Source organism: Panthera onca, chromosome A3 (assembly GCF_046562875.1).
Source record: "Panthera onca isolate mPanOnc1 chromosome A3, mPanOnc1 haplotype 2, whole genome shotgun sequence".
In the NCBI taxonomy this organism is placed as follows: domain Eukaryota; kingdom Metazoa; phylum Chordata; class Mammalia; order Carnivora; family Felidae; genus Panthera; species Panthera onca.
The window spans coordinates 123396132-123421931 of record NC_138341.1 but is presented as its reverse complement, the minus strand read 5'-3'; the positions used below and the strand labels follow the sequence as shown (position 1 = coordinate 123421931).

At 50.0% G+C, this 25800-nt stretch overlaps 1 protein-coding gene across 10 annotated transcripts; it reads right to left on the bottom strand.

The window, feature by feature from the left end:
* Positions 1 to 1018: 1018 nt before the first annotated feature.
* SGK2 (serum/glucocorticoid regulated kinase 2) lies at positions 1019 to 23996 on the bottom strand. 10 transcript variants are annotated; one of them, XM_081795350.1, is made up of 16 exons: positions 21246 to 21914; positions 20166 to 20231; positions 18622 to 18860; positions 17356 to 17415; positions 16795 to 16844; positions 16209 to 16266; positions 15923 to 16006; positions 14882 to 15013; positions 13710 to 13822; positions 13374 to 13410; positions 12294 to 12380; positions 9546 to 9641; positions 8497 to 8652; positions 6408 to 6497; positions 2517 to 2716; positions 1019 to 1413 (listed from the first exon to the last, which is right to left on the bottom strand). In XM_081795350.1, the coding sequence occupies exons 4-15, from the start codon at positions 17389 to 17391 to the stop codon at positions 2552 to 2554; spliced, it is 1104 nt and encodes a 367-aa protein (XP_081651476.1). In that variant the 5' UTR covers positions 17392 to 17415; positions 18622 to 18860; positions 20166 to 20231; positions 21246 to 21914; the 3' UTR covers positions 1019 to 1413; positions 2517 to 2551. The 10 variants fall into 10 exon arrangements, 8 of the variants coding, with proteins under 8 accessions (XP_081651476.1, XP_060474219.1, XP_060474166.1 ...); XM_060618236.3 differs by lacking the exons at positions 20166 to 20231; positions 21246 to 21914 and adding an exon at positions 23819 to 23996 and having other exon boundaries at positions 14882 to 15010; positions 18622 to 18866; XM_060618183.3 differs by lacking the exons at positions 20166 to 20231; positions 21246 to 21914 and adding an exon at positions 23819 to 23992 and having other exon boundaries at positions 18622 to 18866.
* Positions 23997 to 25800: the final 1804 nt, after the last annotated feature.

Here is a 25800-nt window from a genome sequence, read left to right as displayed (position 1 = left end):
ACCAGAGCTAATCTGAAAGGCGCTCCGGATGAGCGGAGTAATATTGATAAGGCATGGGCTGGAGAAGGAACTGCTACACCAAAGAGCCATCGCCATCAAAATGAAAAACCAGGCTCTAGTAACCACCAACAGGCCACAGTTTGTTCCAGGGGAGCCCTTGCCTGCCCTGAGAGTGTGTGGACTGTGTGCAGTGCCGCCGCCTCACCGGCGCAAACGAGCAGAGACACACCACGGTTTTGGTTCACATTTACGTTTGTTACAATCTTCAGTTAAGTACAGAGCAGTAGGAGTCTTAGGAGCTTGAAACACACAACTCTTGTTGCCTTTACACAACTACTGCCACTGCAAAGTTAAAAAGTGAAGAGGATGGTTGAGAATTCTCTTCGTGGAGATGCTGTATTTTGGTGCGAAATTAATACAAATGGAAGTGAGGGGAGCCTGGGTGGCTCAGTTGGTTAAGCATCTGACTCTTGATTTTGGCTCAGATCATTATCTCCTGCATGGTTCCTAAGTTCAAGCCCCACGTGGAGCTCTGTGCTGGCAGCCTGGAGCCTGCTTGGGATTCTCTCTCGCCCTGTCTCTCTGCCCCTCCCCGGCTTGTGCGTGCATGCTCTCTCTCAAATAAGTACACATTTAAAAAAAGAAGAAGTGATACATTCTACTAGAAAGGGTACATAGGGCGTGCCACTCCACAGTTTGGACAGGTCTGGAGTTCTCTGCCTGATGTGCAGTCAGTGTTTCCTATAAAACCAAAGGAGTACCTGCTCAGAGCCTTTCTCCCACTGATGGAGGCTGTAGAAGAGCATGGGTTTTAAAAGCAGCAGCCACCAAGTTCAGCTCTGGCTGTGCCTTGTACCAGCTGGGTGACCTTGGGCAAGTTGCTTAATCTCTCAGTGAATATTTATCTGAAAAGTGAGGTTAATAATTTCTAAATGCTGGTTTCTTGTGAGGATTGTAGATAATGCATGTAAAGATCAGAATGTGCTCAAAAAACATAGGAGAAGTATGATCAATATCATAGTTTTTCTACATTTTTATTTTCTGTCTTGGTGAAAATTTTGTGATTTTACAGTCTTAGAACACATGGAACCATTATGTGTTTCACAACCCATAGTGGGTTGTATACTTGTGACAGTACTATCATGTTTCCAACAATTACACTCTGTTGCTTTTTGCTTTGGGAAGTTGGGGAAATTTTGGCCACTCCCACATCTTGTTCCACACACTTGTCAAATAACAGATACTGCTATGATGGAAATCAAATCACAGTGTTTCAGAGTTCTCAGCACATGCCAAAGGGTAATGGTAACTCTTCCTGACCCAGCTTAGATCTCCAGTAGGTCTGTGTTGGTGTTGTAGGTGTGTTTTCCATGATCTTCCAGCTTCATCCCCCATTATTCCTGGGGCAGGGAGCTGGACAAACACAAATGGAAGAGCAAGAGTGAGATTAACAGGAAAAGACAATAAAACTGCCAGCACACACTGATGTTAAAGTTGTCTCCTTGTCCACAAGCCAAAAACCTAGTAAGCCTACCCTGAAACAGCCGATGAAACACAGGTTTGGGAGCGGGGGCAGGGAAGACTACTTTGCCACTGAAATAAGGCAGCATGATCCATCCTACTCAGTTTTGTGAGTACTGTTGCCGTAGCTACCACATAAAAGCTTCTAGTCCCTCCCTTGAGTCAAACTCTGGCACAGGTGCATCCCCGGGCCACATGCGTGGCCCCAGCAGTAGAGGAGGCTGGGACAGTCAGTATCTAGCATTTTCAGCTACTGTAAGTAGAGGTAATTATTGCCCCCTCATAAAGGCTTATTAGCTAGGACATTCCCTGAATATAGGAAAGGGTTCAGATGCCAGGCAGACAAACCTAATAATAAATGTCCAATACCATCCACAACAAAGAAAGATACCATCAAAAGAGAAAAATAAGAGCATGTTGGGTGATCGCCTATAGGCTTATTACATTTCTGTCATTTTACACGTTGAGTTAAAGATCCAAACACCAAGAGGTCCTTTGGTAGAGAGATCCTGGTTGCCTACTGAACATTTCTCCCTTCTCCCTTAGTATCAGAGCCCTATGTTTTTAGGGGTAGTAATGTACCCAGCTAATAAACCACATATCCCAGCCTCCATTACAAGTAGGAGTGGGTGGCTAATGAGCCAAAGCCATTGGTTGGGGCTTCTGGGGAAGCTCCCTAAAGGTGCTGTTTTGCTCTTCTCTCCTTGCCTCCTTTTTCCCTGCCCAGGACACAGAAGCAGTGGCTAGAGCTCCAGTAACCACTTTGTATCAATGCAGCAATCCTGATACTGGAAGCCAATTGCCAAGGATGGCAGAGAAGAGATACAGAAAGCCTCTTAGTATCTGATGACCTGTCGAACCAGCAGCCTTGGACTACCTAACAACATTCCTCATTCATATGCTGGAAACATATATGTAACCTTATTTAAGCCATTGTTACTTTGAGTCTCTGTTACTAGCAGCTGAAGGTAAGGAAGGCAAGTCCTTAGGGATACCAGCTGTCTTCAGTGGTTACACGAGTGCTTCTCTTCTAGTAGTCCAAGATGGCATCATCCTCTGGTGCATAGGAAAATCCCAGGAATGCACTTGAGGCCCCAGAGCTGCTGGCCACAGTGTCGGGAGTGCAGCCAATGGACTTTGACACAACTTCCTGGGTGAACTCTGGGTCAAAGTGTTTTAAGTCAGCAGGTCCTGCCTGTGAATATAAACCAATGGTGAGATGGGAACACTAGGGTCAGAGCCGCCAAAGGAACCCACGAGCCCTGAGAGCGATGTTAGGCCTCCCCTCCGAATGCCTTGTGGACACCCATCTTTAGCTATCACTTACCCATGTGTTTACATTAATCATTTTATTCCACATGGTCCACTAACCACATATCAATTCCTCTAACCTCCTGGCACCCTGCCTGCTTCACATCAACCCTCAGACAAGTCTAGTCAACATACACTTACTGACTGTCTATCAGCCACTATTCATGGCACTGGGGACACAGAGGAACAAAATAGAGTGGGCCCCGACTCTCATGGAGCCTATATTATGCAGAGGGTAGGAGGATTGATAATAAGCATGTACACAAATAGACAAATAGACAATCTGGGTTGTTGACAGGCCTTATGAAGAAGATAGAATAGGGTAATATGGTAGAGAGTGACTGGCTGCTTTCACCGTTTTGGAGGAAGACCTGTGTATGAGATTGTAGAAATGGTCACAAATCCTGCATTTGCCATCCAGAGGTAGAGTCCATCTCTCCATACTTATAATATGGGTTAGCCATGTGACTTGTTTGGGGCAATCTGTTACCAGATGTGGTTCAAGCAATGGTTTGAAAGATGCACATTGGGAGTTGTTCTCTCTTGCAGCACTTGGAACCCCGGGCCACCTCCTGAACAAACCCAGGCCAGGCTGCTGGACTACGAGAGGCCTTAGAAGGAGAACCCAGTCTCCCCAGCTTCTGGCCAACTCCCAGGCATTTGAGTGAGGCACCTCTAAACCACTGACATGAGAGAGAGCAGCAGAGACTAGCTGGCCTGGCCCAGGCCAAAAAAACTCACCCAACCAACCCAGAGAATTGGGGCAAAATACAAAATTGTTTTAAGTCACGTAGTTTGGGGGTGACTTGTTATGCAGCATGAGCTAACCAAATTAGTCTCTTTGTGAAGAAGGCACAGTCTGTGGAGAATGCTAGGCCACCTGGGTTTTCCGAAGTAAGCAGGTGAACAGGTGGAAGGGTGTACGTATGTGCTTGAGTGTGCAAGCCTTAGGTTGCAGAACCAAATAGACCATGATTTCCAGCTTCTTTAAAAGGCGACCAGGCACAGCGGTCTCAGTTCAGGGCTGAGAGTTCCAAGACCAGAGTGTAGATCCTGGCCCTGGCTCTTGTTAGCTGTGTGGTCCTAGACAAGACAGACATTATCTGTTTTCTACAAATGATATCGATGCTAAAGATACTTATCCAAGTCCTCACAGAGGTGGGTAGGTGGCAGAACCAGGAATCCACACCCAGCGTGTCTTACTTTAAAGTCTATTCACTGCATTCTGTTGCCTCCCTGTCTAGTATTTTTTATATTGGTCTCTCTCCAGGGTGTATGTTCAATATTATCCTCTGGGTCTTTTTTACATTCCCAGATAAAGAAATTTTTCAGGTACCTGGACTGAGCGTAACCTATCTGACAACCACTGTCAAGAATCTGGAGCTCAAAGATACATTTGTGAGCGGGTAATTGACGAAAGGCCAGGTGTAAATAGCGAGTTCACACTGCAGTGTTGACATATGCAAACTACATGGATGGAAAGGGCTTGACCCTATTGGACACCGCAGGTGGCTGAGAGACCCTCCAATGTCCGCTTCGAATGAGGCTCCTTTCATGCATACTACCACTGCTAATTAACATTCAAACACTAACTGCATTCACTATAAATCAAAGAAATATAAGTTAAAACAATATGAGATACCATTTTTTACTTAACAAATTTGCGAAGTTAAAAACAATGAACTGCACATGTTGCAGAGACAGACAAGAATTCTCCAGCAGACGCTGCTGGCAGGAAGCTGATTCTCCTCCCCACCACACAGTTAAAGCAGTAGGAATCAAGAGCCTAAACAGTTATGAATCAAGAACCAAAGGGCTCCTGGCTGGCTCAGTCTGTGGAGTGTTGACTCTTGATCTTGGGGTTGTAAGTTCAAGCCCCATGTTGGGTGTAGAGATTACTTTAAAAAAAAAAAAAAAAAGCCTAAAAGTGTTCACATACTTTGACCTGGCAATTCCCCATCTGAAATCCATCTTAAGGGAATAATCAGCACTCTGAGCAAAGATACATGCTTAAAGAGGCACCTGCATGGCTCAGTGAGTTAAGCATCTGACTTCGGCTCAGGTCATGATCTCATGGTTCGTGGGTTTGAGCCCTGCTTTGGGCTCTGTGCTGACAGCTCAGAGCCTGGAGCCTGTTTTGGATTCTGCCCCAATGCAATGTTTTGGATTCTCCCTCTCTCTCTGCCCCTCCCCCACTCATGCGCGCGCGCTCTCTCTCTCTCTCTCTCTCTCTCTCAAAAATAAATATTAAAAAAATTTTTTTAAAGATACACACTTAAAGGTGTTCATCAGTACATTATGATAAAGAAAGAATGGTAGTAACATAAAGCTCACCGTTAGGAGCATGGTTGAATAGATTATGTTACTTACCAACATAGGGTTTAAATATTATGTAGCCATTTAAAATGATACTTATAAAAGTTTTACATGATTTGGGGAAATAATGACATAGTTTTTAGCAGAAAAGAAAAAGGAAGGGGAGAAGATACCTCTATGTATAAAGTATGACCTGTGTAAGAAACACAGAAAAAGACCGTAGGGAACACGTCAGCAGCAGTTTCTCTCGGGCAGTGAGATAATAAGCTTTTCCTCCCTGTTGCCTTAAACTCTGTTTTATATATTTGCTACAATAAATACATGTCATTTTTATTATCAGGAGAAAAAAGGTTAAAGACAGAAAAAGACATTTTTATAGGGCTTGGTTCTGTCTGGGTGTGCTATGTGACAGACCACTTTCTTTCTTTCTTTCTTTTTGAGGTTCAAAAAATGTTTTATTGGGGCGCCTGGGTGGCTCAGTTGGTTAAGTGGCTGACTTCCGCCCGGGTCATGATCTCGCAGTTTGTGGGTTCGAGCCCCGCATCGGGCTCTGTGCTGACGGCTCAGAGCCTGGAGCCTGCTTCCGATTCTGTGTCTCCTTCTCTCTCTGCCCCTCGCCCACTTGTGCTCTGTCTCTATCAAAAATAAATAAAATGTAAAAAAATAAAAGGTGATCACCAAGCCCAAGGTCATCTAGATTTAAAAAAAAAAAAAAAGTTTTATTTATTTATTTTCAGAGTGGGGGAGGGGCGGGGGGGGAGGGAGAAATCCAAGCAGGCTCCACGCTGTCAGCGCGGAGCCCAACACAGGGCTCAATCTCACGACGGTGAGATCATGACCTGAGCTATCAAGAGTCAGATGCTTAATGGACTGAGCCACCCAGGCACCCTGAGATTTTATTTTTAAGTAATCTCTACACCCAGCATGGGGCTTGAACCTACAACCCTGAGATCAAGAGTCACACTCTCTTCTACTGAGCCAGTCAGGTGCCCCCAGAGAGTGCTTTAAACAGCAATGAGGGTTATTGGTGTTGAAAATGAAGGAAGGCTGTGTGGCTCATCACACAGAGCTGGGCTGGAAGTCGGGACTTCTGAGTTTTGGAACCAGTTCTGCCTCTAATTCACCATGTGGTCTCAGACATATCATTGAGCCTCTTGGGCCCTTGGTTTTACCACCTGTAGAAAGAGGGTTGGTCCAGATACCCTCCAAGCTCCCATTAGCCCTGGGAATCCAGAATCTGGGACATGGTGACCTCTTACCACATTTGGGTTGAAGGGTGGAGTCAGCCTCTTGTGGTACAGGTCATCCCAGTTTATGGGGCTGAAGAATACATGGTTCTTTATCTCAAGCTGCAGGAAGAAGGTGCTGATCAGAGTTCCCCGTAGCACCCCACCCCTCTCCACCACCCACCCCCATGTCCCAGATCTCCAACTCTACTGGCAGCTGGCTGTCAAGCCATAAAACCTTTACTGGGAAAGTAACCTACACTTCCAGCTGGTTTCCTGGGACAAAGGGGTGTTTTGTAGCCAGGCCTCTTCTCTCATCTAGAACCCAAACCCTTCTCCCCCAGAGCATTTGTTTATTCACAATTATTTACTGAGCACCTACTCTGTGCCAGCACCATGGTATGCTTTGGAGGTATGTCCATGAATAAGATAGCAGGACCTGCCCTTGGGGTTCCCAGGGGCTCTCGCAACCCCACCCACCTGCCTCAGTGCATCTTGATTCTTCTAGAATACAAACCAAAGGAAAAGATTACATCAAGTCAGTAAGGAAGGTTAAGGAAGTAAAGCCCCAAGAAAAGCTACAGTTTCCCGGAGACCCAGAATTTAAGACTCAGCCTTGGGCATGAATCACTACTTCTTTCCTAATCTAAGCCAATGTCAGCATCAAGTGCCTCCTATCCCAGCAGGACCCTCTCTGGATCTGTGTTTTGCAAGGAATGATTCTCCAGCTCCCTACATCACACCCTCCCCACCCTGTGGACTTGTTAAAAAGCCAGATCCATGATATACTGAGTACCCAAGAAACAGATAACACTGGTTGCCTTTAAACTAAGGAACTGAGTCACTAGAGGAACTTTTTCTGAATATCCTTTGAATTATGATCTATGTGAATATACACCTTATTTGAAAAATCATACATATTTTTTAAGATGCAAATTTCCACCTGGAAGAAGGGGAACAGTGTTCATGAAAGTCTCCCTCTTTAAGCTGGCTAGGGATGGGTAGACAAATGCCCTAAAAATTGTTACGCTTCACAGCATCTGGCATGTGGGGGTACAAATGCTTAAAAAGCACTATGTGCCAGGCACTGGCCTAAGTGCTTTGTATATATTAATTCATGTAATCTTTGTAGCAGGTATGAGCTAGGTGCCATTATTGCCAGTGGGGAAACTGAGGCTTAAAAAGAGAAGTTTGCCCAAGGCTCTACAACCAGTAAGGACTAGTAAGGTGGAGGAGGGATCTGAACCCAGGTAGTCTGTTTCATAGTCTCTGCATCGCAACCACTCTGCCAGAAAGAGAAAGCAAACTTCCAGGGAGAAATGCACTGTGGTCTTCCTCTTATAAATTCAAACGGTCTTTGGTTGACTCGAGAATGTAAGATTATTTTTTAAGTGCTACTTTAATGAAAAAAAATCATGAACTCATTGCAGGAATGGACAAATTATTCATCTCTATATCCTGAGTGCCCAGCCTGGCACTGGCACAAAACAAGTCCAGTCCTCTCTCTGCACAGAAGCCAGAGGAATTTCTTAAAACTGAAATTGGGTCTTACCACACCCCTATTCAAAATCCCCTAAAGTGTACTATGCTTCTTGTTTCTGCCACAGGACCTTTGCACATGCTGTGCCCTGTGTCTGGGATGCCTCCTCTCAGCTCTCTGCATGAGTGGTTTCTCTCATCCTTCAAGTCTCAACTTAATTGTTACCTCCTCAGAGTGGACCTCCCTCACCATGCCAGTGTGAATTCACTCCCTCTCATTATCGTCTATCTTGCTTCATTTACTTCCTGGTACTTGTCACACTCCACAATAATTATACACCATGATGTTTGTTGTCTGCCCCCCCCCACCCCAACTTAATAAAGCCAAGGACCCAGCCCATTGAATCCCTAGCACCTAGCTTGATGTCTGGTGCATAGTAGGTGCTCAGTAAACACTGGCTGAATAAAAGAACCAAACTAAAGGAAGTAATTAAGCAGCAGCAGCTGTGAATTTCCAGAGGAAACAGTTAGCAGTGCCTGGTTTTAGAGGGCAGCTGGATGCACATCACTGTGCTTCTCAGCTGCTTCTGCAGGATGCTGAGTGCCCTGTCAGGGGCCAGTGGTCCACTGGCAGTTCACCTACAAAGTCTGATTTGGAGCCCAGCCGCTGCCTCTGGTCCTTGTGGAGAAGGCCTTGCAGGAGGTCGCAGGCAGCCACCGTCTGGCCCCCCGGGATCTGTAGCGGCTGGTACAGAATATTCTCATACATCTGGGACACGTCTTGGCTGTAGAAGGGTGGCTGGTGAGAGAGAGAGAGAAGCTGGAGGCTCATCCATGCCAAAGCGGGGGGAGGTCTCAGGGAGAGTTGGAGCAAAGCCAGATAATGGAAAGATTTAGCCAGACCGCGTGTTGCGCAATGGCTCACATGGCAGATCGGAGAGAGACAGAGACCTCTGGGCTTCTGGCTGCTGGGAAGGCTGAGAAGGGACCTCCCAGGAGCCTGCCCCATCCCACCTCTCTTACCCCCTCTTGTGCACCAACTCTGCACTTTGCAAAGTTAACACTTCCCCCTTGTCATTCCGGCCCACCCCTCACAGCCGTCTCTGAAGGCAAGCAGCAATTTGTTGATGAGAACACAAGGCTCAGAGAGATCAAGCCACATGGCCAGGAAAAGAGCCAGCCCCAAAATGTGCCCAGAGCCCACTCTTTCCTGGTGCTCTCCACCCCCACCTCCTCCACTGGCCCTTCTTTGTCCTGACGCCACAGAGCCTGCTCTTTCACATCCCCCGTGCTCTGTTGACAAAGCCACCCGAGCAATGCCTGCGCTGGGGTGAGTCTACCCAAGCCTCCAACTAAGCAGGCAGCTTAGGATGGGGCCCAGGGCTGGCTCCACAAACTACCATCCTTGGGATCTTTCTGGGCCTGTTTCCCTCTCTGTACATAAGAACAGCTCCATTTCCTATAGTGGCAGCCTCCAAAGGCTGTTTCAAGGTGCCAAAGAGTGTGTGTTGTCAAGCGCTGAACTAACATTACTGAAAAATATACATAATCCTCACATCATCTTTTTTAGCTTGGAGTAGAGAGCGAGCGCTCTTTCGGTTCCTTGAGGAGCCTGAATGGCTACACAAGGCAGAGATCCACCCCCAAGGGACCGAGCCACAGGTCCCTTGCAGATGTTTACACCCTACTCACCAGGCCTTGCAGCATCTCGTAGAGAACTGCCCCCAAGCACCACCAGTCCACCGCCCGGTCATAAGGCTCTTTACGGAGCACTTCTGGAGCCAAGTACTATTGAGAAGAAACATACGTTATCTAAAGACACTCGGCCTCAGTCTCCCCATTTGTTTTATTTTTATTTAAAAGAAAATATTTTTTATATGTTTATTTCTTTTTGAGAGAGAGAGAGAGAGAGAGAGAGAGAGAGAGAGAGAGAGAGAGAAATGCAGCACAAGCAGGGGAAGGGCAGAGAGAGGGGGAGACAGAATCCAAAGCAGGCTCCAGGTTCTCAGTGGTCAGCACAGAGCCTGATGTGGGCCTCGAACTCACGAGCCATGAGATCACTACCTGAGCTGAAGTAGGATGCTTAACCCACTGAGCCACTCAGGGGCCCCTCAGACTCCCCATTTGTAAACAAGGCACTGGGAAGAAAAGATCACCAAGGGTTGCTCCTGCTGTGATATTCACCTGGTTGTGTGCATATGTTCATTCAGCATCCATTTGTCAAAGGCTTACTCTGTGTATGACCCTTTGCCAACGTGCTGGGGACATAGGGAAGATCAGGCAGGACTGCATTGTACAGTTGTATATGTTGTGCAACATACAAAAGTACTAGCCAAAAGGAGACAGGGGGATGCAAGCCTGGCTGTGATCAACTCACCAAGCCATAACCCTAGTATAGGGCTATATCTGGCAACTTTATTAATATTTAATGGGGTAACTTTTTCTAGTGAATCTGCCCAAGGGGGTGCCTTTATCTAATTTGTGCAGAGCATCCAATCGGTGTCCTGGGAATAGGAAAGCCCTGTGAGTACTCACAGTGCATTGTGGAGACTAATGGTTAGTAAACATGGCATGTGCTTGTACTGGAAACCGTAGTAACAGAGAGATGGACAGGAATCGGGAAAGAAAAGGTGACACTTGAGTTCATATTGACAGATGAATGTATGTCACAGAGCTGTGCCTTCCAACAAGAAGAGGACCTGAGGCATGACAGTGTTTTCTGCCAAACCCAAGGGCTTGGCGACCTCTTAGCCTGACGTCTCTGCCATGAGGAAGGGACAGCAACAGACAAAGCCATTTTGAGAGACTGTGTGGGTCTGGGAAGGGCAGGAAGTTACACAGACCTGAGCCCTATATAGGGCTCATTTAATCTACTAGAACCTTGATTTCCTCCTCCATAAAATGGGGTTCCAGGATCTCTCTTTTAAGGTTATGTGCTAATCTGTGTGGAATATGGTACACGTGTAGGCCTTAAACAGTGATCGCAACTATCGTTACTCTTGTCTATGCTTTCTGGCATCACAGCAGGGGCTGAGTTATGGAAGAGATGACATGTTGGGGCCACATGTCTCCTGCACAAGCCAGGGTGTCATATGCCCTGCTCCTTGCCGCTGACAATGTCCAAGGAAGGGATGGCTGGGCTGTCAGGCTTTGGGACACCAGCTCTGTCCAGAAGACATCCTACCATATACAAACACAGACAATGGCTCCTGCTCGGAGTAGTCACCTGTCCATCAGCTGTCCCAAAACCAAATGGAGGAAGCCCAGCTGACATCTGAGATCCAGATGTTCAAGCATATGGAGAACAATAGAGCCACTAAAGTCTTGTCCCATGTCCCATCAGGAGGAGCTTCTGCCCTGCGGCCTCTGCCTTCTAGCCCCCACCCAGATATCTGTCAGCTGGGAAGTCCTCTGCATCCCAGGTCCAAGGGTGGGAGTTCAAGGAAAGATTTTAACCCCAAGGCTACAGGGAGGCCTTGGCAGGACAGATACACATGTAGGAGCTACTGCTGAGACCCACAAATCTGAGCCCTCCAGGTTCTTGGTGGCTGGCAGAGGGAGACAGACCAGTGTCTTACACTCCCAAGTCCTGATCTTAACTGTCAGGCCGAGCCCTCCTGCTCCACACGGCCCTCACCCTGTGGGGCAGTGCTGTCCCATACGGCAGCCACTTATTACATGTGGCTCCCGAACACTTGAAATGAGGCTGATTTTAGCTGAGGTGGACTGAAAGTGTAAAATACGCTCTGGATTTCAAAGACTTAGTTAGAAAAAAGGAATAAATGATCTCAACAATTTTATATTGATTGTATGTTAAAATGACAATATTTTGTATATATTGGGTTAATGAAAACGTACTACTAAAATGCATTCCATCTGTTTCGTTTTACTTTTTATTTTTTTTAAATGTTTATTTTTTTTTAGAGAGAGAGAGAGGGTGTGAGAGCACACGCAAGTGGGGAAGGGGCAAAGAGAGAGGGAGGGAGAGAATCCCAAGTAGGCTCCATGCTGTCAGCACAGAGCCCGATGCGGAGCTCAGTACCATGAACTGTGAGATCATGACCTGAGCCGCGATCAAGAGTTGGACACTTAACCGACTGAGCCACCCAGGTGCCCTTCTTTTTACTTTTTTAATGTGGCTACTGGAAAACTTTACATTGACTATATGGTTTGCATGGCTATTTCTATTTCTATAGGTCTGCATTGCTACAGAGCTTCACCACCTGCTGGCCGGGGCCCAGCAGGCCCCTGAGCTGGTGCTGCCGTTACACAGATGAGGAAACCAAGGCAGAGTGCACAGCCAGATCAGGGCAAGGGCTTGGGTGAAAGGCGTGAGCATTCTTCCGCCCCTGCCCAGTGTAACCTGTTGGTTCTAAGCAGGAGTTGAGGCTCAACCACTTATGACTTGACCTCTGACCTCCCCTACAAGGTTTGGCTTACCTCGGGGGTGCCACAGAACGTGGATGTGGTCTCCTCGGGCTCTACACCCTCCTTGCAGAGGCCAAAATCCGTCAGTACCACATGTCCCTGCAGGGGAGGGGGGGCAGGGGCAGGAGAGTGGTCTAAGCTCAAGGTATGGTCAGGCCTAACCCCAAAGCCCAGGTAGTATACCCCAGGCCAGCAGCTACGGAGACTTATGCCTCTGGCACTGGCTATATGTTCCACTGGATGCCAGGAGCAATACAAGGGGCAAGGTGGGGAGATAGCATTCCACTGTCTGCTCCCAGTTTATCACAGACTCAGCCGTGCTCTACAACAATGGCAGCCCCATGAATGTCCTTGCTGGAGGGGTCTGGTGGTGGCAGCTGCCCTGACAGAGGGCTGGAGACTCAGAAAGTAACTGGGCAGCTGGGCAGAAGAGTGGCTAGTGGAGGGTATGGAGACAGTGGGTAGCATGGGACTCTGCTCAGATCCCGTCTTTAGGGACTGTCATGCCCATCCCCTCCCCCTGTCCCCGACTGGTGGGACACTGCCTTCTCTCAAAGTTATGCCCCTCCCAAGGGGCAATCCACACCCAATGACAGGTCAATGCAGGGACACAAAAGCCCAGCCTCCTCGCCTTAATTTGGAACAGTTCCAAAGAGTTGTCCCAGCTGGGGCCCTCGCCACCCCTGTAAGATCACCTGAGGCCTCCTCATCTGCAACCACAATGCAGGTGGGCTTCCACCTCTATCCAATCTTGCCTCCTCACCCCCTTAAAACCGAATCTCTTAGAGCATTCCCCAGTAACCATCTGCATTCAACACTCCATCTGTTTCCAGGGAACCCAGTCTAGGACATGGAGAGACTACAAAATCCAAGAGCCTCCACTTGGCTCCACCCTTGCTCATACAGACCTCATATACACACACATGCACATGCGCATGCGATGTGCACTTACATGCGTGTGCACGCACATGGGTACACATGCACACATACTTGAATGCATCCCTACCCATATGCACACACGTACAATGCATGCATGCACACTTGTAAGCACATAGCACACATGTGCACCTATGCACACACACATACACCAACCTGGCAGTCCAAGAGAATGTTCTCTGGTTTCAGGTCCCTACAGAAAACAAGAGGAAAGAGCACTGTAATGTCTCAACCACTTAGTGAGGAGAGTTGGGCCTCTAGAGTCCTGGTGGGAGGACTATTCACGGAGGCTCTCAAACATGTAGAGGGGGAGACCAAGGAGAATGGGCACTTGATCCTAGAAAGGAGGATCCCTACTCCCACTGCTGAACCATCCTCCTTAGACAGAGGACCAAGTTCACTGGCGTTTAATCGGGACCTAGGGGTCCACACAACCCCTGGCATTTGCATCAGACAGCCCAGGCCTGGCTCTGAGCCACAGGCAGGCCTCACCTGTAAATGATGTTGAGGGAGTGCAGGTAGCCAATGGCGCTGGCCACTTCGGCGGCGTAGAACCGGGCCCGGGGCTCCAGGAACCGGCGCTCCCGCTGCAGGTGGAAGAAGAGCTGGAGGGGGAGGAGGTGCATGAGAAGGTCTCTAGGTGGGGGGCTCCAGCTCCTAGAGTGCAGGGTGGGGGGCAGCTGGCCAAGTCGCCCCCTCTGTGAGCTGCAATGTACTCAGATGAAAAAGAGCATGCTGGCCCCCACCCCATACCGTAGTTGTGTGTGTCCAAAGGGTCAGCAGGAGAGACTAATTCACATGGATTGACAGGTACTAGGTTCCAGGCTCCAAGCCAGACCCCTTCACAACTCTTATCTCATTTAATCCTCACGACTACCTTCCAGGTATCAAATATGATGCCAGTTTCACCAAAGAGGAAAGTGGGAGGGGCCAGGTGACTTGTCCAAGGTCATGTAGCTCATAACTGACAGAGCTGCCATTTGAACCTGGGTCATTCAAAGATGTGTTTTTCCTCCCACCTGGGCAGTAAGATTATTATAGCTGTCAAACTGAGCCCAGCCTAGATCTGTCCATGGGCCAATTGCTTTGGTCTGTTTTGCTGGCCTAGAAAGGCCTTAGCTGCACCAGGGGACTCAGGGATGCAAAGCAAAAACTCTCCTCTTTGGTATCAGGCCAAAAGTCATGAGGTCACACAGACAACATCTGGGGTCACTTGCTCAGAGAGACAGAGTGAAGTCCAGGATGGAGCCCAGTTTATCCCAGCTGTGCTTCCGGGTCACCAGGTGACCTCAGGTCTCAATTTACCACAGGGACCACCCCCACCCAGTGGCCTGTGGTATAAAATGGGGACACTGGAAATCTTGACCACAGAGTTCCACTAACACTGACTTTGCCCAGGTGCCCTGAAGAGTGTCTAGGCAGCTTTGCGTGGGGCAGTCAAGAAATGCTCATGGCTGGGAGCCAGACAGACTTGCATTCAAATCCTGGCTCTGCTAGATACAGCAGGCTGGGTGGCCTTGAGCAAGTGAGTTACCTCCCAAGCCTCGGTTTCTTCAGCTACAAAATGGGTCTGTTGTAAGGATGAGGTGAGATAATTCCAGAACCTGATACACAATGGGCATGTCAGAGCCAGCCCAGGGGAGGCTCCCTGTGGGCCCACCCACCTCTCCCCCGTTGACATAGTCGAGCACAAAGTAGAGCTTCTCGGGCGTCTGGAAGGAGTAGCGTAGGCCCACAAGGAAGGGGTGTTGCACGCTCTTCAGAAGCACACTGCGCTCCGCCATGATGTGGTTCTGCTGTGGGGTCATAGACAGGGGCCCATGTCACAACCCAGCACAACCCCTTCTACCCTGGCACTGCCCACACGGCCTCACTGGTGGGGGTTGCCGGGCCCAGGGCCTTCTCATGCCCCTACTCAAATAACGGCTGTGGTTCCTTATTCCCCTCAGAGCCAGGCTCCTTGCCTACTAGCCAGGATTCTAAACGGATCAGCCTCATTCCCAGCCACAGCATGTAGGTACAGCTCCAGCCCCAGGGGTCAGAAACCCCTGCTGCCCTCCTCTGGGTGATAAGGAAAGTGTATGTGATTACTACGTTCATGCTTTTGTTCATGCTGTTTTCCCTGCCTGGACGTCCTCTTTTCAGACCATCAGAATCCTACGTTCAAGGCCAGCTGCCAGGCCACCTCCTTCGCAAAGACTTCCCCCATCTGCCCTCTTGATGTCCTTGTTATCATTAATTTCCTTGCCCAAGTCCTCTGATTGATATTCAAGCCTCTCTCAGGGCCTGTTCTATCCCCCTCATGGGGTTGGCATTAAAGAGACTCAAGTCAGCTGAAGCATCTAGAACTCCAGGATGGCTGTGGCTTTGAGGGGCCTTTGGAGGGTATCAAGTGTGCCCCCAACACTGCACAGATAGGGAGACTGGCAACTAGACAGGGCGGAGGACTGCCACGGAGCCCCGAATTCCCCAGGCAAAGGCAGAGGGCTGGGACCTTCCTTCTGAAGGTCCTATGGGTGAGTCGATTGGCTTGCCCTCCTTGAGAAAGGTCAGTGCCCTCAGCACCACCTGGCTGCCCCCTGCGATGACCACCGCTGCACCCAGCTCCATGGGTCCTTCAGAGTTGGCACCCAAGAGCTTGGGAAACCACCTTAGCCTGGGAACAAGAAGCAGGAGGGGAAATGCCCGTGTGCAAGCTTGGATACCTCTTTCTTCTGTAAGATGGACTTTTTCTGCAGCACCTTCACTGCGTAGAACATCCCGTCAGACTTGCGCTTGGCCAGTAGCACCTGAGCAGAAGCACAAATGCAAGGCCCCACAGGGGACCTACTCCTCTGAACTTCTTATTTCTCAGGAGCCCCCAGTTCTGGCCCCACGTCCATGATTCTGCAGGCTGTGAGCTCCCTCTTTGCACATGCAAGTGACAGGCAGAGGGTGGAGGAGGTCAGGGAAGGGAAGACCCAGGCCTCCCAGCCTCACTGTGTCACTCACCTTGCCATAGCTCCCTTTGCCAATGACTTTCAGGAAGTCAAAGTCGGTGGGCCGGGCACTGGGGGAGGGGAAAAGAACACGGGTCAGTGTTTGTGAATTTGGGAAACCTGGCTCCTGAGATCATATCCAGGCTTCTTTTTAACTTTGAAGCTGGGGAACAGAGGGCGCTTTCCAAGAGACAAGCCTCCTCACCACTGAAGCATGCCATGATCTCCCAGCCAAGAGGACTTCGAGGACAGGCCCCTGCCCCTGGGGATCCAGTCAAGCAACCAACAGGCGAGTTGGGGAGAAAACCAGACACAACTGTATAGAAGACAAGGGATCTGGCCTCCAAAGCCCGAGAAGGGCCTGAAGGGTGGGGAGCTGCTAACAATGCAGACTTTGGGGTGCATTTCAGGCACAGGGCTCATCATGGGCAAAGGCTTGGGAAGTAGTGGGAGATAAAGCAGGGGGACAGTCCTGGGTCCCAGATGGCAGAGGGTCTTGGCTATAGACCAGAGAACATGGATTTTATTCTCAAGGAGAAGGGAGCCAGGTACGAGGAGAGCCAAGGAGGAAGAAAGTTGCTTGAGAGACCAGAACTTACTTTGGGTTGGCTGAAGGCCCCAGGTTGACGTTCCCATTGGCCCTTGAGGGCTAAAGATATTTACAGAAAAGTTATTAAGATCATCAGGGACTGTGTTAGGATCCTCTGCACCTCCCGTTCCTCTGGCCTAGGCCCTGCTCCCTTCTCTACAGGCCTGCTTCCTTCCTTCTTTCCACTCGTCTACCAATCTATCCCCCATCTCACCTGCTCCTCCTAACAGCCTTGGGAAGCTGCTGACTATTGTGCCAATTATGAGGGTGAGGAAACTGAGACCCTGAGAAAAGCCATCCAAGGACTTACAGGCAGCTCCACTGGCATTAGAATCCAGGGGTCTTCAGGGCCAATTGTGTATCCCATCTTCTTCTTGAATCTCTTGCCCAACTCTACGCCCTACTTGCCCTGCAAATTAGCCCATTTGCATGAGCTCACAGTGACCCCTGTCGGCCCCCCAGTCCTGCTCTGTGTTGGCCCACCAGGCTAGCCTGTGCGTCCTCAGGCTTCCTCCAGTGTGGGAAGAAGTGAGCCCCCTGGTGGTGGGTGGGGGAACCAAGACTCACTCACCTGAGGACTGGGGCTGCCCGCCGGGCTAGAGTCCATTCTGTAACCGTGATCAGGTGGGTTCTGGGGGCACAAGGGGGACCAGGAATGAGAGAGCTGTTGTTGGGGAAGGAGCATGACCTGTCTAGAGTTTCAGGCACCGCTGCACTGTCCACCCCTCCCTGGCCCTGTGCACCTGCCATAGTCTGAGCATCTCCTACCGGAGGCCAGTGCCCCCTGCATGGGAAAAGAACTGAGGTGCCCTGGACCCAGCATCTCTAATCAAACATCTCAAGAGAGAGCCAGGGAGAATGGCCCAGGGTATCCCTCCCAAGCTGAATCTTTTCAAGGGCTGGGGACAGCCAGGACAGTAAGATCCCTGTGAGCCAGGGCAGATCCAGAAATCTAGGATGGCCAGGGCTGGAAGGACCCTTGCAGAGCATAAAGTCCCAACCCTTGCCCCCCTTTCACAGGTGGGGAACCTGAGGTCTAGAAAGGGGTTCGCCTGGGGCTACACAGTTTGTGAGGGGCAGGCTGGGCTCCCCAGGCTCCCAGACAGGCATGTTGTGACCCCAAATTCCTGTGGACACCCTGATCTGGGATCTGTGTCATATTGACTATTATCTCCCTGCCACAAGGACTTCTACCTAATGCCCCTGGAATGCCAGCTGCCCTGGGAGCTTTGGGCCCGAGCTATGAAGAGACCCAAGCCTGGCTAGTGTCTGTTTGAAATCAAATAGTGAAGAGTGTGACCACCTGGTCTAGGCAGCTAGGAGCACAGTGTTTTCCTGCCCCCTGGCCTGCAGGGTGAAGGAGGCTGGTGTGCCCAGGCCCTGGCTCAGGATGCCCAGCGCCCCACAGACTCACCCCTGTTTGGAAGGCCAAGGCCAAGAACCTAGAGGCTCATGGAAGCTGCCCGGTACTGTATATCCCAAGACCCCAGCCTTGACCCACTGTGGGGCCTGGGCTGCAGCTTAGCCTCTCTGGGTAGAAACCACCCATCTTTACAAGGCAGGATCCTACAGCAATCACCCCATGGCCTTTTTGGGAGCTGATGAAGTGACAACAGGGGAAAGGAGGGAATCGCCCACCCCAGGCTGCTCCAAGAGGCCCAACCTTGTGGAGCCCTGAGAGAACAAGCCGGAGAACTGCCTGAGAAACGTAGCCTGGCTTCAGCCAGTGCCCCAGGGTTCGGGTTCCCCCAGGGGGCCCACCACACCGCCACACCCTGTCCTGGGCTGACCCTTGTAGGCCCCTTTGCCAGGCCCTGGCCTCTCCAGCCCCACGTACCTGCACAGCCTGAGGAGAGGCCCCGGAGGGAACCAGCAGTTGGAGCCGGAGGACAGGCAGTGGACAAGAGAGCCTCTCTCTGTTCTCCCAACAAGGGCCGAAGTGTCTGTGCCTGGCGCCGGCCCTGCCCCAGCGCCCAGCTCAGAACTCCCAGCAGCAGCAGAGGGCTGTTGATGTCACATGGGATCCAGCAGTGCTTAAGATGAGACCAGAGACCTCTGTTCCCTCAGGGACATCGCCTCCCCCTGGAGGGTGGGTGGAAGGGGGTGGGCAACAGCTGTAGGAATGCCCTGCTGAGGCTTGGGGCTTTTTAGAATGCGTTTGTGTGGGGGTCAGGCTGTGTGTGTGGTGTGTGTGAGTGTGTGTACAGGTGTTTCGTGCATCGATGTGCTTCAGTGTGTCTGGTGTGTCTGCGTGTCCCTGCACGTGAAGGCTTTTGTGTTAGTGTGTCTGAGTCTATGTGTAGACTACTGCATGTGTTCTGCTTATTAGTGTGCATCAATGTGACCGTGTATTTAATCTTGTCAGTGTGTCTGTGCATCTGTAACTGTGTTCTCTGTGTGTGTATCGATGGGCTTCTGTGTAGTGAGTCAACATGTCGGTGTCAGTGTGTATCTTTATATATGTTGATGTGTTGTATGTATGTGTGTGAGTGTGAGTCTGTGTGTGTGTCTGCAGATGAGTGTAGGTGTCAATGCATGTGTATGACTGCATGTGTAACCACATGTGTATTTATAGGTTATTGTGTGTCTGTTCGTATTGGTTTATATTAGTGAGTGAGTGTGTGTGTGTGTGTGTGTGTGTGTGTGTGTGTGTGTGTGTGTTTATGTAGGGGACTTGTCTGTAAGAAGACATGCTCCCTGGGGCCTACCCAGGCCTGGTGTAGACAGGCCATCATAAGGTTCCAGAGACCTCAGTCATGGCAACTGAGAGCTCTTTGCCTCCTGAGAATCTACAGATATTTCAGAGCATAGGTATCTAGCTCAGTGCAGCTGGCCTTGGTCTTTGCCGAACACTTGGCCATTTGGGCCCTTCCTTGCTGGCTGCTCCAGGACTCTGGCCTACTGTCTCCAGGGCAGGTCAGGTCAGCCCAGAGCTCTCCAGCTTTGTGAGCGATAGGAAGCAGGGTCCCAGTCAGCACCCTGGCTCGTGAAGGCCCGGCTGCATGGTGCAGTCATTAGGTACTCGTGGGGTCCCTTCCTCTCCCCAGGAGATCCTGAGGGTTGTTCTGAGGAATGAAAGAGTTGACAGGGCCTGATCCAGACCCTGCCTTTCCGGAACTTTCTGTGTGACAACCATATGCTACACTTAAGCCTCTGCGATTCACCACAGTGGAGGGATCCATAGGCTGGGGCTAAGAAGGTTGGACAGAAAGGGACCTGAGCCCAATGGCCTCGGCGGTTCTCTCTGGGCTCCGAAGAGCAGGGGACCCGAGGGTGGCAGCAAAGAAAGCCAGAGTGAACAATATCAGAGTCTTCCATCTTTCAACCACACAGAAATGTTGAACCAATACACAGATGGGTAGGATGTCATGTTGACAAAACACATAACCAGAACAAGGACACTTCTTCTCAGTAACAAGACACTGATGAGGCCTTTATTCAGCAGCACTGTTTTAGAACAGGAGAAGAATAGTGACCATAATCATAACTGAAATGCCCGGCTCAGAGCACGTCAGAAGACCCGCTGGCTGTAAAACTCCCTCTCTTGACCTTACGTCCCTCTCCAGACACAGTTCTGCTTCTCTGTTCTCCTTTCCAGTTAAATTCCTCGAAAGAGCTGTCTGGACTCAGTTTACACTCCTTCTTTTCTCTCTTGAACCCATTCCAAAGAGGCTTTTTTTTTTTTAAATTTTTTTTTTTTAACATTTATTTATTTTTGAGACAGAGAGAGACAGAGCATGAATGGGGGAGGGGCAGAGAGAGAGACACAGAATAGGAAGCAGGCTCCAGGCTCTGAGCCATCAGCCCAGAGCCCGACGCGGGGCTCGAACTCACGGACCGCGAGATCGTGACCTGAGCTGAAGTCGGACGCTCAACCGACTGAGCCACCCAGGCGCCCCCCAAAGAGGCTTTAATCCCAGCACTCCACCAAAGCAGCGGGCCTGTGACCCCCGCATTCCAGAGCCAGTGGTGGCACACCGGTCTTCCCACTTGGCTTTGGGATCACCTGGTTTTCCTTCCACCTCACCTCTTTCTCCATCTCTTCTGCTGGATTTGTCTCCTCTTTTGCCACTGGCCTATCCCCATAGTCCCCGGATCTCTATCTATACTTGTTTCTGAGTCAATCACAACCAGTTTCATGGCTTTAAGTACCAGCTATACACTCGACAATTCCCAAACTTGTCTCCCTAGTTCCGACTCTCTCCTGCACTAAATCTGGGTTTATATCTCTAACTGCTCCCTCAGCAGCTCACTAGTTGGGTCCCTGGAGGCACCTCACTCGTAACACATCCAAAACAAGAGTCCTGGCTCACATCCCTTCCACTCGGCCCCACCCTGATCCTCTGTCAGTCTTCCATCTACCACCTGCTCAAAAGTTCAAGCTGGCAACTTGGAGTTCAATTTAGAAATATGGCACCCTCACCCACCTCCAGTCCACCATGAATCCCCATGAGACTCTACCTTCAAATTAAATCCAGAAGGCACTGCTACTTGCCAGTTCTGCTGCAACCTCCCTGTCTGAGCCACGGTCACCACTTGGCGTGGACTATTGCAATAGCTTCCTACTGTCTCCTGACGTTTATCTTTACCCTCTACAATCTTTCTCCACCCAACTCCAGAGAGCCACTTAAAAAAAAAAAAATCTAAGTGGATCACATGAGCTGGCTGCTCAAAAACTCTGGTTGCTTCCGGTCACACCTAGGATTAAAATCCAAAGTCTACCATGGTCTGCAAGATTCCATGAGACCTAGCTCCTATCACCCTCTCCACCTTGGTTCCCATGCTCTCCCTGTCACTACACTCCAGCCTCTCTGGCTTTCTTGCTGTCACTCAAACACACAGAGTGCCCTCTGGCCTCCTGCCCCTGGCATTTACTTTCCACTCTGTCTAGAATGCTTTTCCCCCAGACTTCTGCATGGCTAGGCTTCCACTAATATCCCAGAGGCCTCTGCTCAAATGTCACCTCTCAGGCCTTTTCTGAGATTATGAGTGACTGAATAGCCTGGTTTGTCTGGGACTAAGGGTTTCCTGGGATATGAGACTCTCAATGCTAAAGTTAGTACAGCTCTGGGGCAAACCAGGATGGCTGGTCACTGTACAACCCTACTCCCACCCACTCTTGATCCACTTTTTCTGCTTTGTGTTTTATTTTATAACACGTACCACACTGACACCTTATCATCAACTCTTTGTTTTCCGTCTTAAACTAGAACATTGGCTCTGTGAGGGCAAAGACCTTTCTTGTTCACTGTTGAATCCACAGCACCTAGATAAGGACCAGCAATATGATCGGAGCTCAGTACGTATTTGACTAATGAATCAGGAACGAGCTGATAAGATCGATTATAGTACATACATAAGGTGGAAAAGTACCCAATTGAAAAATAATAGCTAAGGCTTTGTAAATCAAAACGGGAATATGTGTGTCATACAATGTCAAGCAAAAAAGGACTTTTCAAAATGATAGGTATATCAGGGATACTAGCTGTATAAGAATGTGGGGCACCTGGGTGGCTCAGCAGGTTGAGCGTCTATTTTGGCTCAGGTCATGATCTCGTGGTTCATGGGTTTGAGCCTCGTGTTGGGCTCTGTGCTGACAGCTCAGAGCCTGGAGCCTACTTTGGATTCTGTGTCTCCCTCTCTCTCTTTCCCTCCCCTGCTTGTGTTCTGTCTGTCTGTCTGTCTCTCTCTCAAGAATAAATGAACATTAAAAAAATTAAAAAAAAAAAGAAAAGAAAGACATGTATGCGCAGATACATTTGTGCGTAGCCACCAAAAAAGGCTAGAGGGTTGTGACCCAAGGGGACAGTGGGTTAGGCTAATTTTTGTATTTGTACCTTTGTGTAAAATGTCTCAAGGTGTTGCTGTTCACTTAATATTGCGGCACTAAGGCCTGGGGAGAACTCTGACATGTGCACTTCCCACCACACTCCCATTGCCTTGACTGGTACTCACACCTGTGCAGCTCTCAGCCTATGGCTGCTTTCACTCCTGCAGCATAGTCTTCTGATTGTCTGGCCAGAGGCTGGGCATCAATATCTTCTCCTGACTATTCAGACCTATAGAGACCCCTGGGAACTCCCAGCGTGTGGCCCAAGTCCCTCCCTGAGCCCCACAAGCCCGCCCCTTCCTTCTAAGTGCCCCAGCCTAGACTTGCATGCCTCTGTCCCACCAGCTCATGGACCTGCTCACTCGTCCTTGGGCCTGCTGGACACAGTGAGGGTGGGGGTCACACAGTTCCCTGTCCTTGGTGCACTGCTTTGACCGTTCTGGTCTTCTCGGCTAGCCCTTTGCATTCAGCCTCATATGCTTTCCCCAAAAGTCTTGCCAGATCATCCGCTGGCCCCGATCCCATAAACTCTTGTCCCCTTCTTTGGGCCCACTGCTGTTATTACACTTGTCTTCATTCTGCTGGAATTTATTCATTTACATGCCCGTCTGCCCAGTGCATACCAATGACATACCAATAACAGTGCAACCAAGTGCCAGCTTGGTCTTATTTTGTTCCCACAGCACCAGGGATTAGAAACCATCATTATCCCTGTTTTGAGGAGGAGGAAACTGAGGCATGGAGAGGTGAAGTGGCTTGATCAAGACCCCTAGCTAGTAAAGGATCTAACTGGAATTTGAGCCTAAGTAGTCTGACTCCAAAGCCTGTGTCCTGGAATTTCAGGAAGAAGTTAGGAATTTAGAAGAGGAAGGCATGGAGTTAGAGGGAAGGAAGTGAGGGTATAAGGGATTAGTTAGGAAGAAAGGAAATCGGGTGGCCCAGGAGGCAGAGAGGTAGTTGAGAGGGAAGGAAGGAAAGGAGAGAGGGGAGAAGAAGCTAGGAAGGAAGGAAATTAGGAGAGAAGAGAGGAAGGCAGGGACAGTTAGGAAAGAAAAAGGAAGGAAGGGAATTAGGAAAGACAGTGTTAGGAAGGAAAGGGAGGAAACTGGTAGCCAGAAAGGAAAGGAGCCAGGTACCTCGTGTGTCAGCTTGGCAGCCCAGCAGGCTGGCAGGCAGGGGTCCTGCTCATGCCTGAGCCTCTCACCTGAAAACTCTGGGTCCAAGCTCAGGTCCTGGGGAGCAGTCCTGGGCACAGCTCTGTCCTCCTGTCTCTCGGCATGGTCCCTCTGACCTGAAACCCAGTCCTGACTTGCCGGACAACCTTCCCAGCCGGGAGCGACCTGTCACCCACTCGCTTGGCTCCCAAACCAGCGGGGAGCTGGCTGCAGGGCCTTTCAGTTACTAATTAACTCTGGACCTGAATCAAGATGCCCAGCTGTACCCACTGGCTTCTAGACAGGCCCTGCCCCAGGGACCCTCTGAACTTTTAAGAGCTACTGCACAATTCAAGTTGTGTGACCTTGGGCGAGTGACCAGCTCCCTGAGCCTCATGTGGATTGATGAGGATCCTGCGTGTCCTGCCTCACAGGGAGGGTCTCTGAGGTCCCTTGCCACATGGTCACATTTGCGTTCTCTGAAATGGCCCCCAGGTTCAGCCCAAATGCTAGTCTCCCACATAACCTTCCCTGACTCCACCAGCTAAATCACATCCCCTTTCCCTTAGTGCCTGGAGGACTGGTCATTGAAAGGGCTTGTCTCACACAACTGTCCTCTCCACCCCTTCCTGGAAGGGGACCACCAGCCTCTGCAGTTAGCCCGTCCCCAGACACCTCTGGGGATGGACGGCTCATTCCGTCCTGAGCCAGCCTCATTGCCTGAAGACTCTGGCACACCCTCATGCTGAGCCAAAGTCTGCTGCCCAGAGCTCACCTGCTCTGGCACCACTCGGGGAACCGTCCTGGGAAGAGAACTGCAGCCGAGCTGAGCCCCATGCTCCACTCTGCCCTTTGGAGACCCGAGGCTCAGGAACCAGGGCTCAGCCCTCCCCAGCTTGCATGGAAGGAAGGCTTTGTCCTGGTTCATCTGCAGCTGCCCAGACTGAGGGTTCTAACTCAGAGCAGGGGCAGGGCCTGGCCTGCTGCACAGGTGAGAAAAGTTCTGCCCGGTGAGCCCTCCTCAGTTGGCAACTCAGGGTCTGTCACGCAGCTTCCTCCATTGCCTTTTCATTAGCATGTCAGCAACTTCTAACTCACTCTAGCGCCTGAAGGCCCGGCTGCTCTGATGTGCCCTGGGGTGGCCCTGCGTGCCCTCGTCCCCACCGTCAGCAGCACACACAGCACCAAGCGTCCAGGCTCCGCCCAAACAGGGGCCGTGGCTTGCCCACGTGCCAGGAGCAAATCAGGGCCGAGCCCTGGGTCCTGCCCCCTTCCTCAGCGGCCCTGCTTCAGCTCCACCAGGCTCCTCCTCCCCCTGCATTCCCAAAGCTGGTTTTTAACAACCCCACACGATGGTTCTGCATAAACCGTTTTGAAAAATTCCAGCATATAGAACATGGAATAAAGTGAAATCTTCTCCTCTAACCCATCTTTAATCTCATTTCCAAAGTAACTGCTGTAAACTAAATGGTGACCATCCTTTTGGACCTTTGTCTACAACCTATATATCTTATACTAGTTTTCCCAGAAAAACAGGTCATACTATACATATGCATAGCAACTCACTTTTTCTCACACACATCTTTCCATGTCAACACATAAGAGATTTGAGGCACCTGGGTGGCTCAATCGGTTGAGTGTCTGACTTCGGCCCAGGTCATGATCTCACAGTCTGTGGGTTCGAGCCCTGCGTCGGGCTCTGTGCTGACAGCTCAGAGCCTGGAGCCTGCTTCCGATTCTGTGTCTCCCTCTCTCTCTGCCTCTCCCCCGCTCATGCTCTGTCTCTCTCTCTCTCTCTCTGTCAAAAATAAACATTAAAAAAATTTTTTTAAAAAGAGATTCAGTTGTTTTTTTAAAAAAAAAAACCATCTGCCTCACATTGTATAATGTGGGATTAATTTCTGTATCCCTGTTCCCTATTTACCGTTTCTTTGCTGTTGGACATTTAAGCTGCTACCAATTTCACAATAATTCTAATAAGGCCGTGGAGAACACGGATGTGTTAATGTCCTGTGGCCTTGCACTCCTGTTT

Bases quoted from the DNA above. Each gene is read 5' to 3' on its own strand.
- SGK2 (XM_060618228.3), bottom strand. From the start codon at position 17,391: ATGGACTCTAGCCCGGCGGGCAGCCCCAGTCCTCAG. The intron at 15,014-15,922 runs GTATCCAAGCTT...ATGACCCCACAG, and splicing joins CCATCTTACAGAAGAAAGAG to CAGAACCACATCATGGCGGA. The intron at 2,717-6,407 runs GTAAGAGGTCAC...TTATATTCACAG, and splicing joins CACCCTTCAACCCAAATGTG to GCAGGACCTGCTGACTTAAA.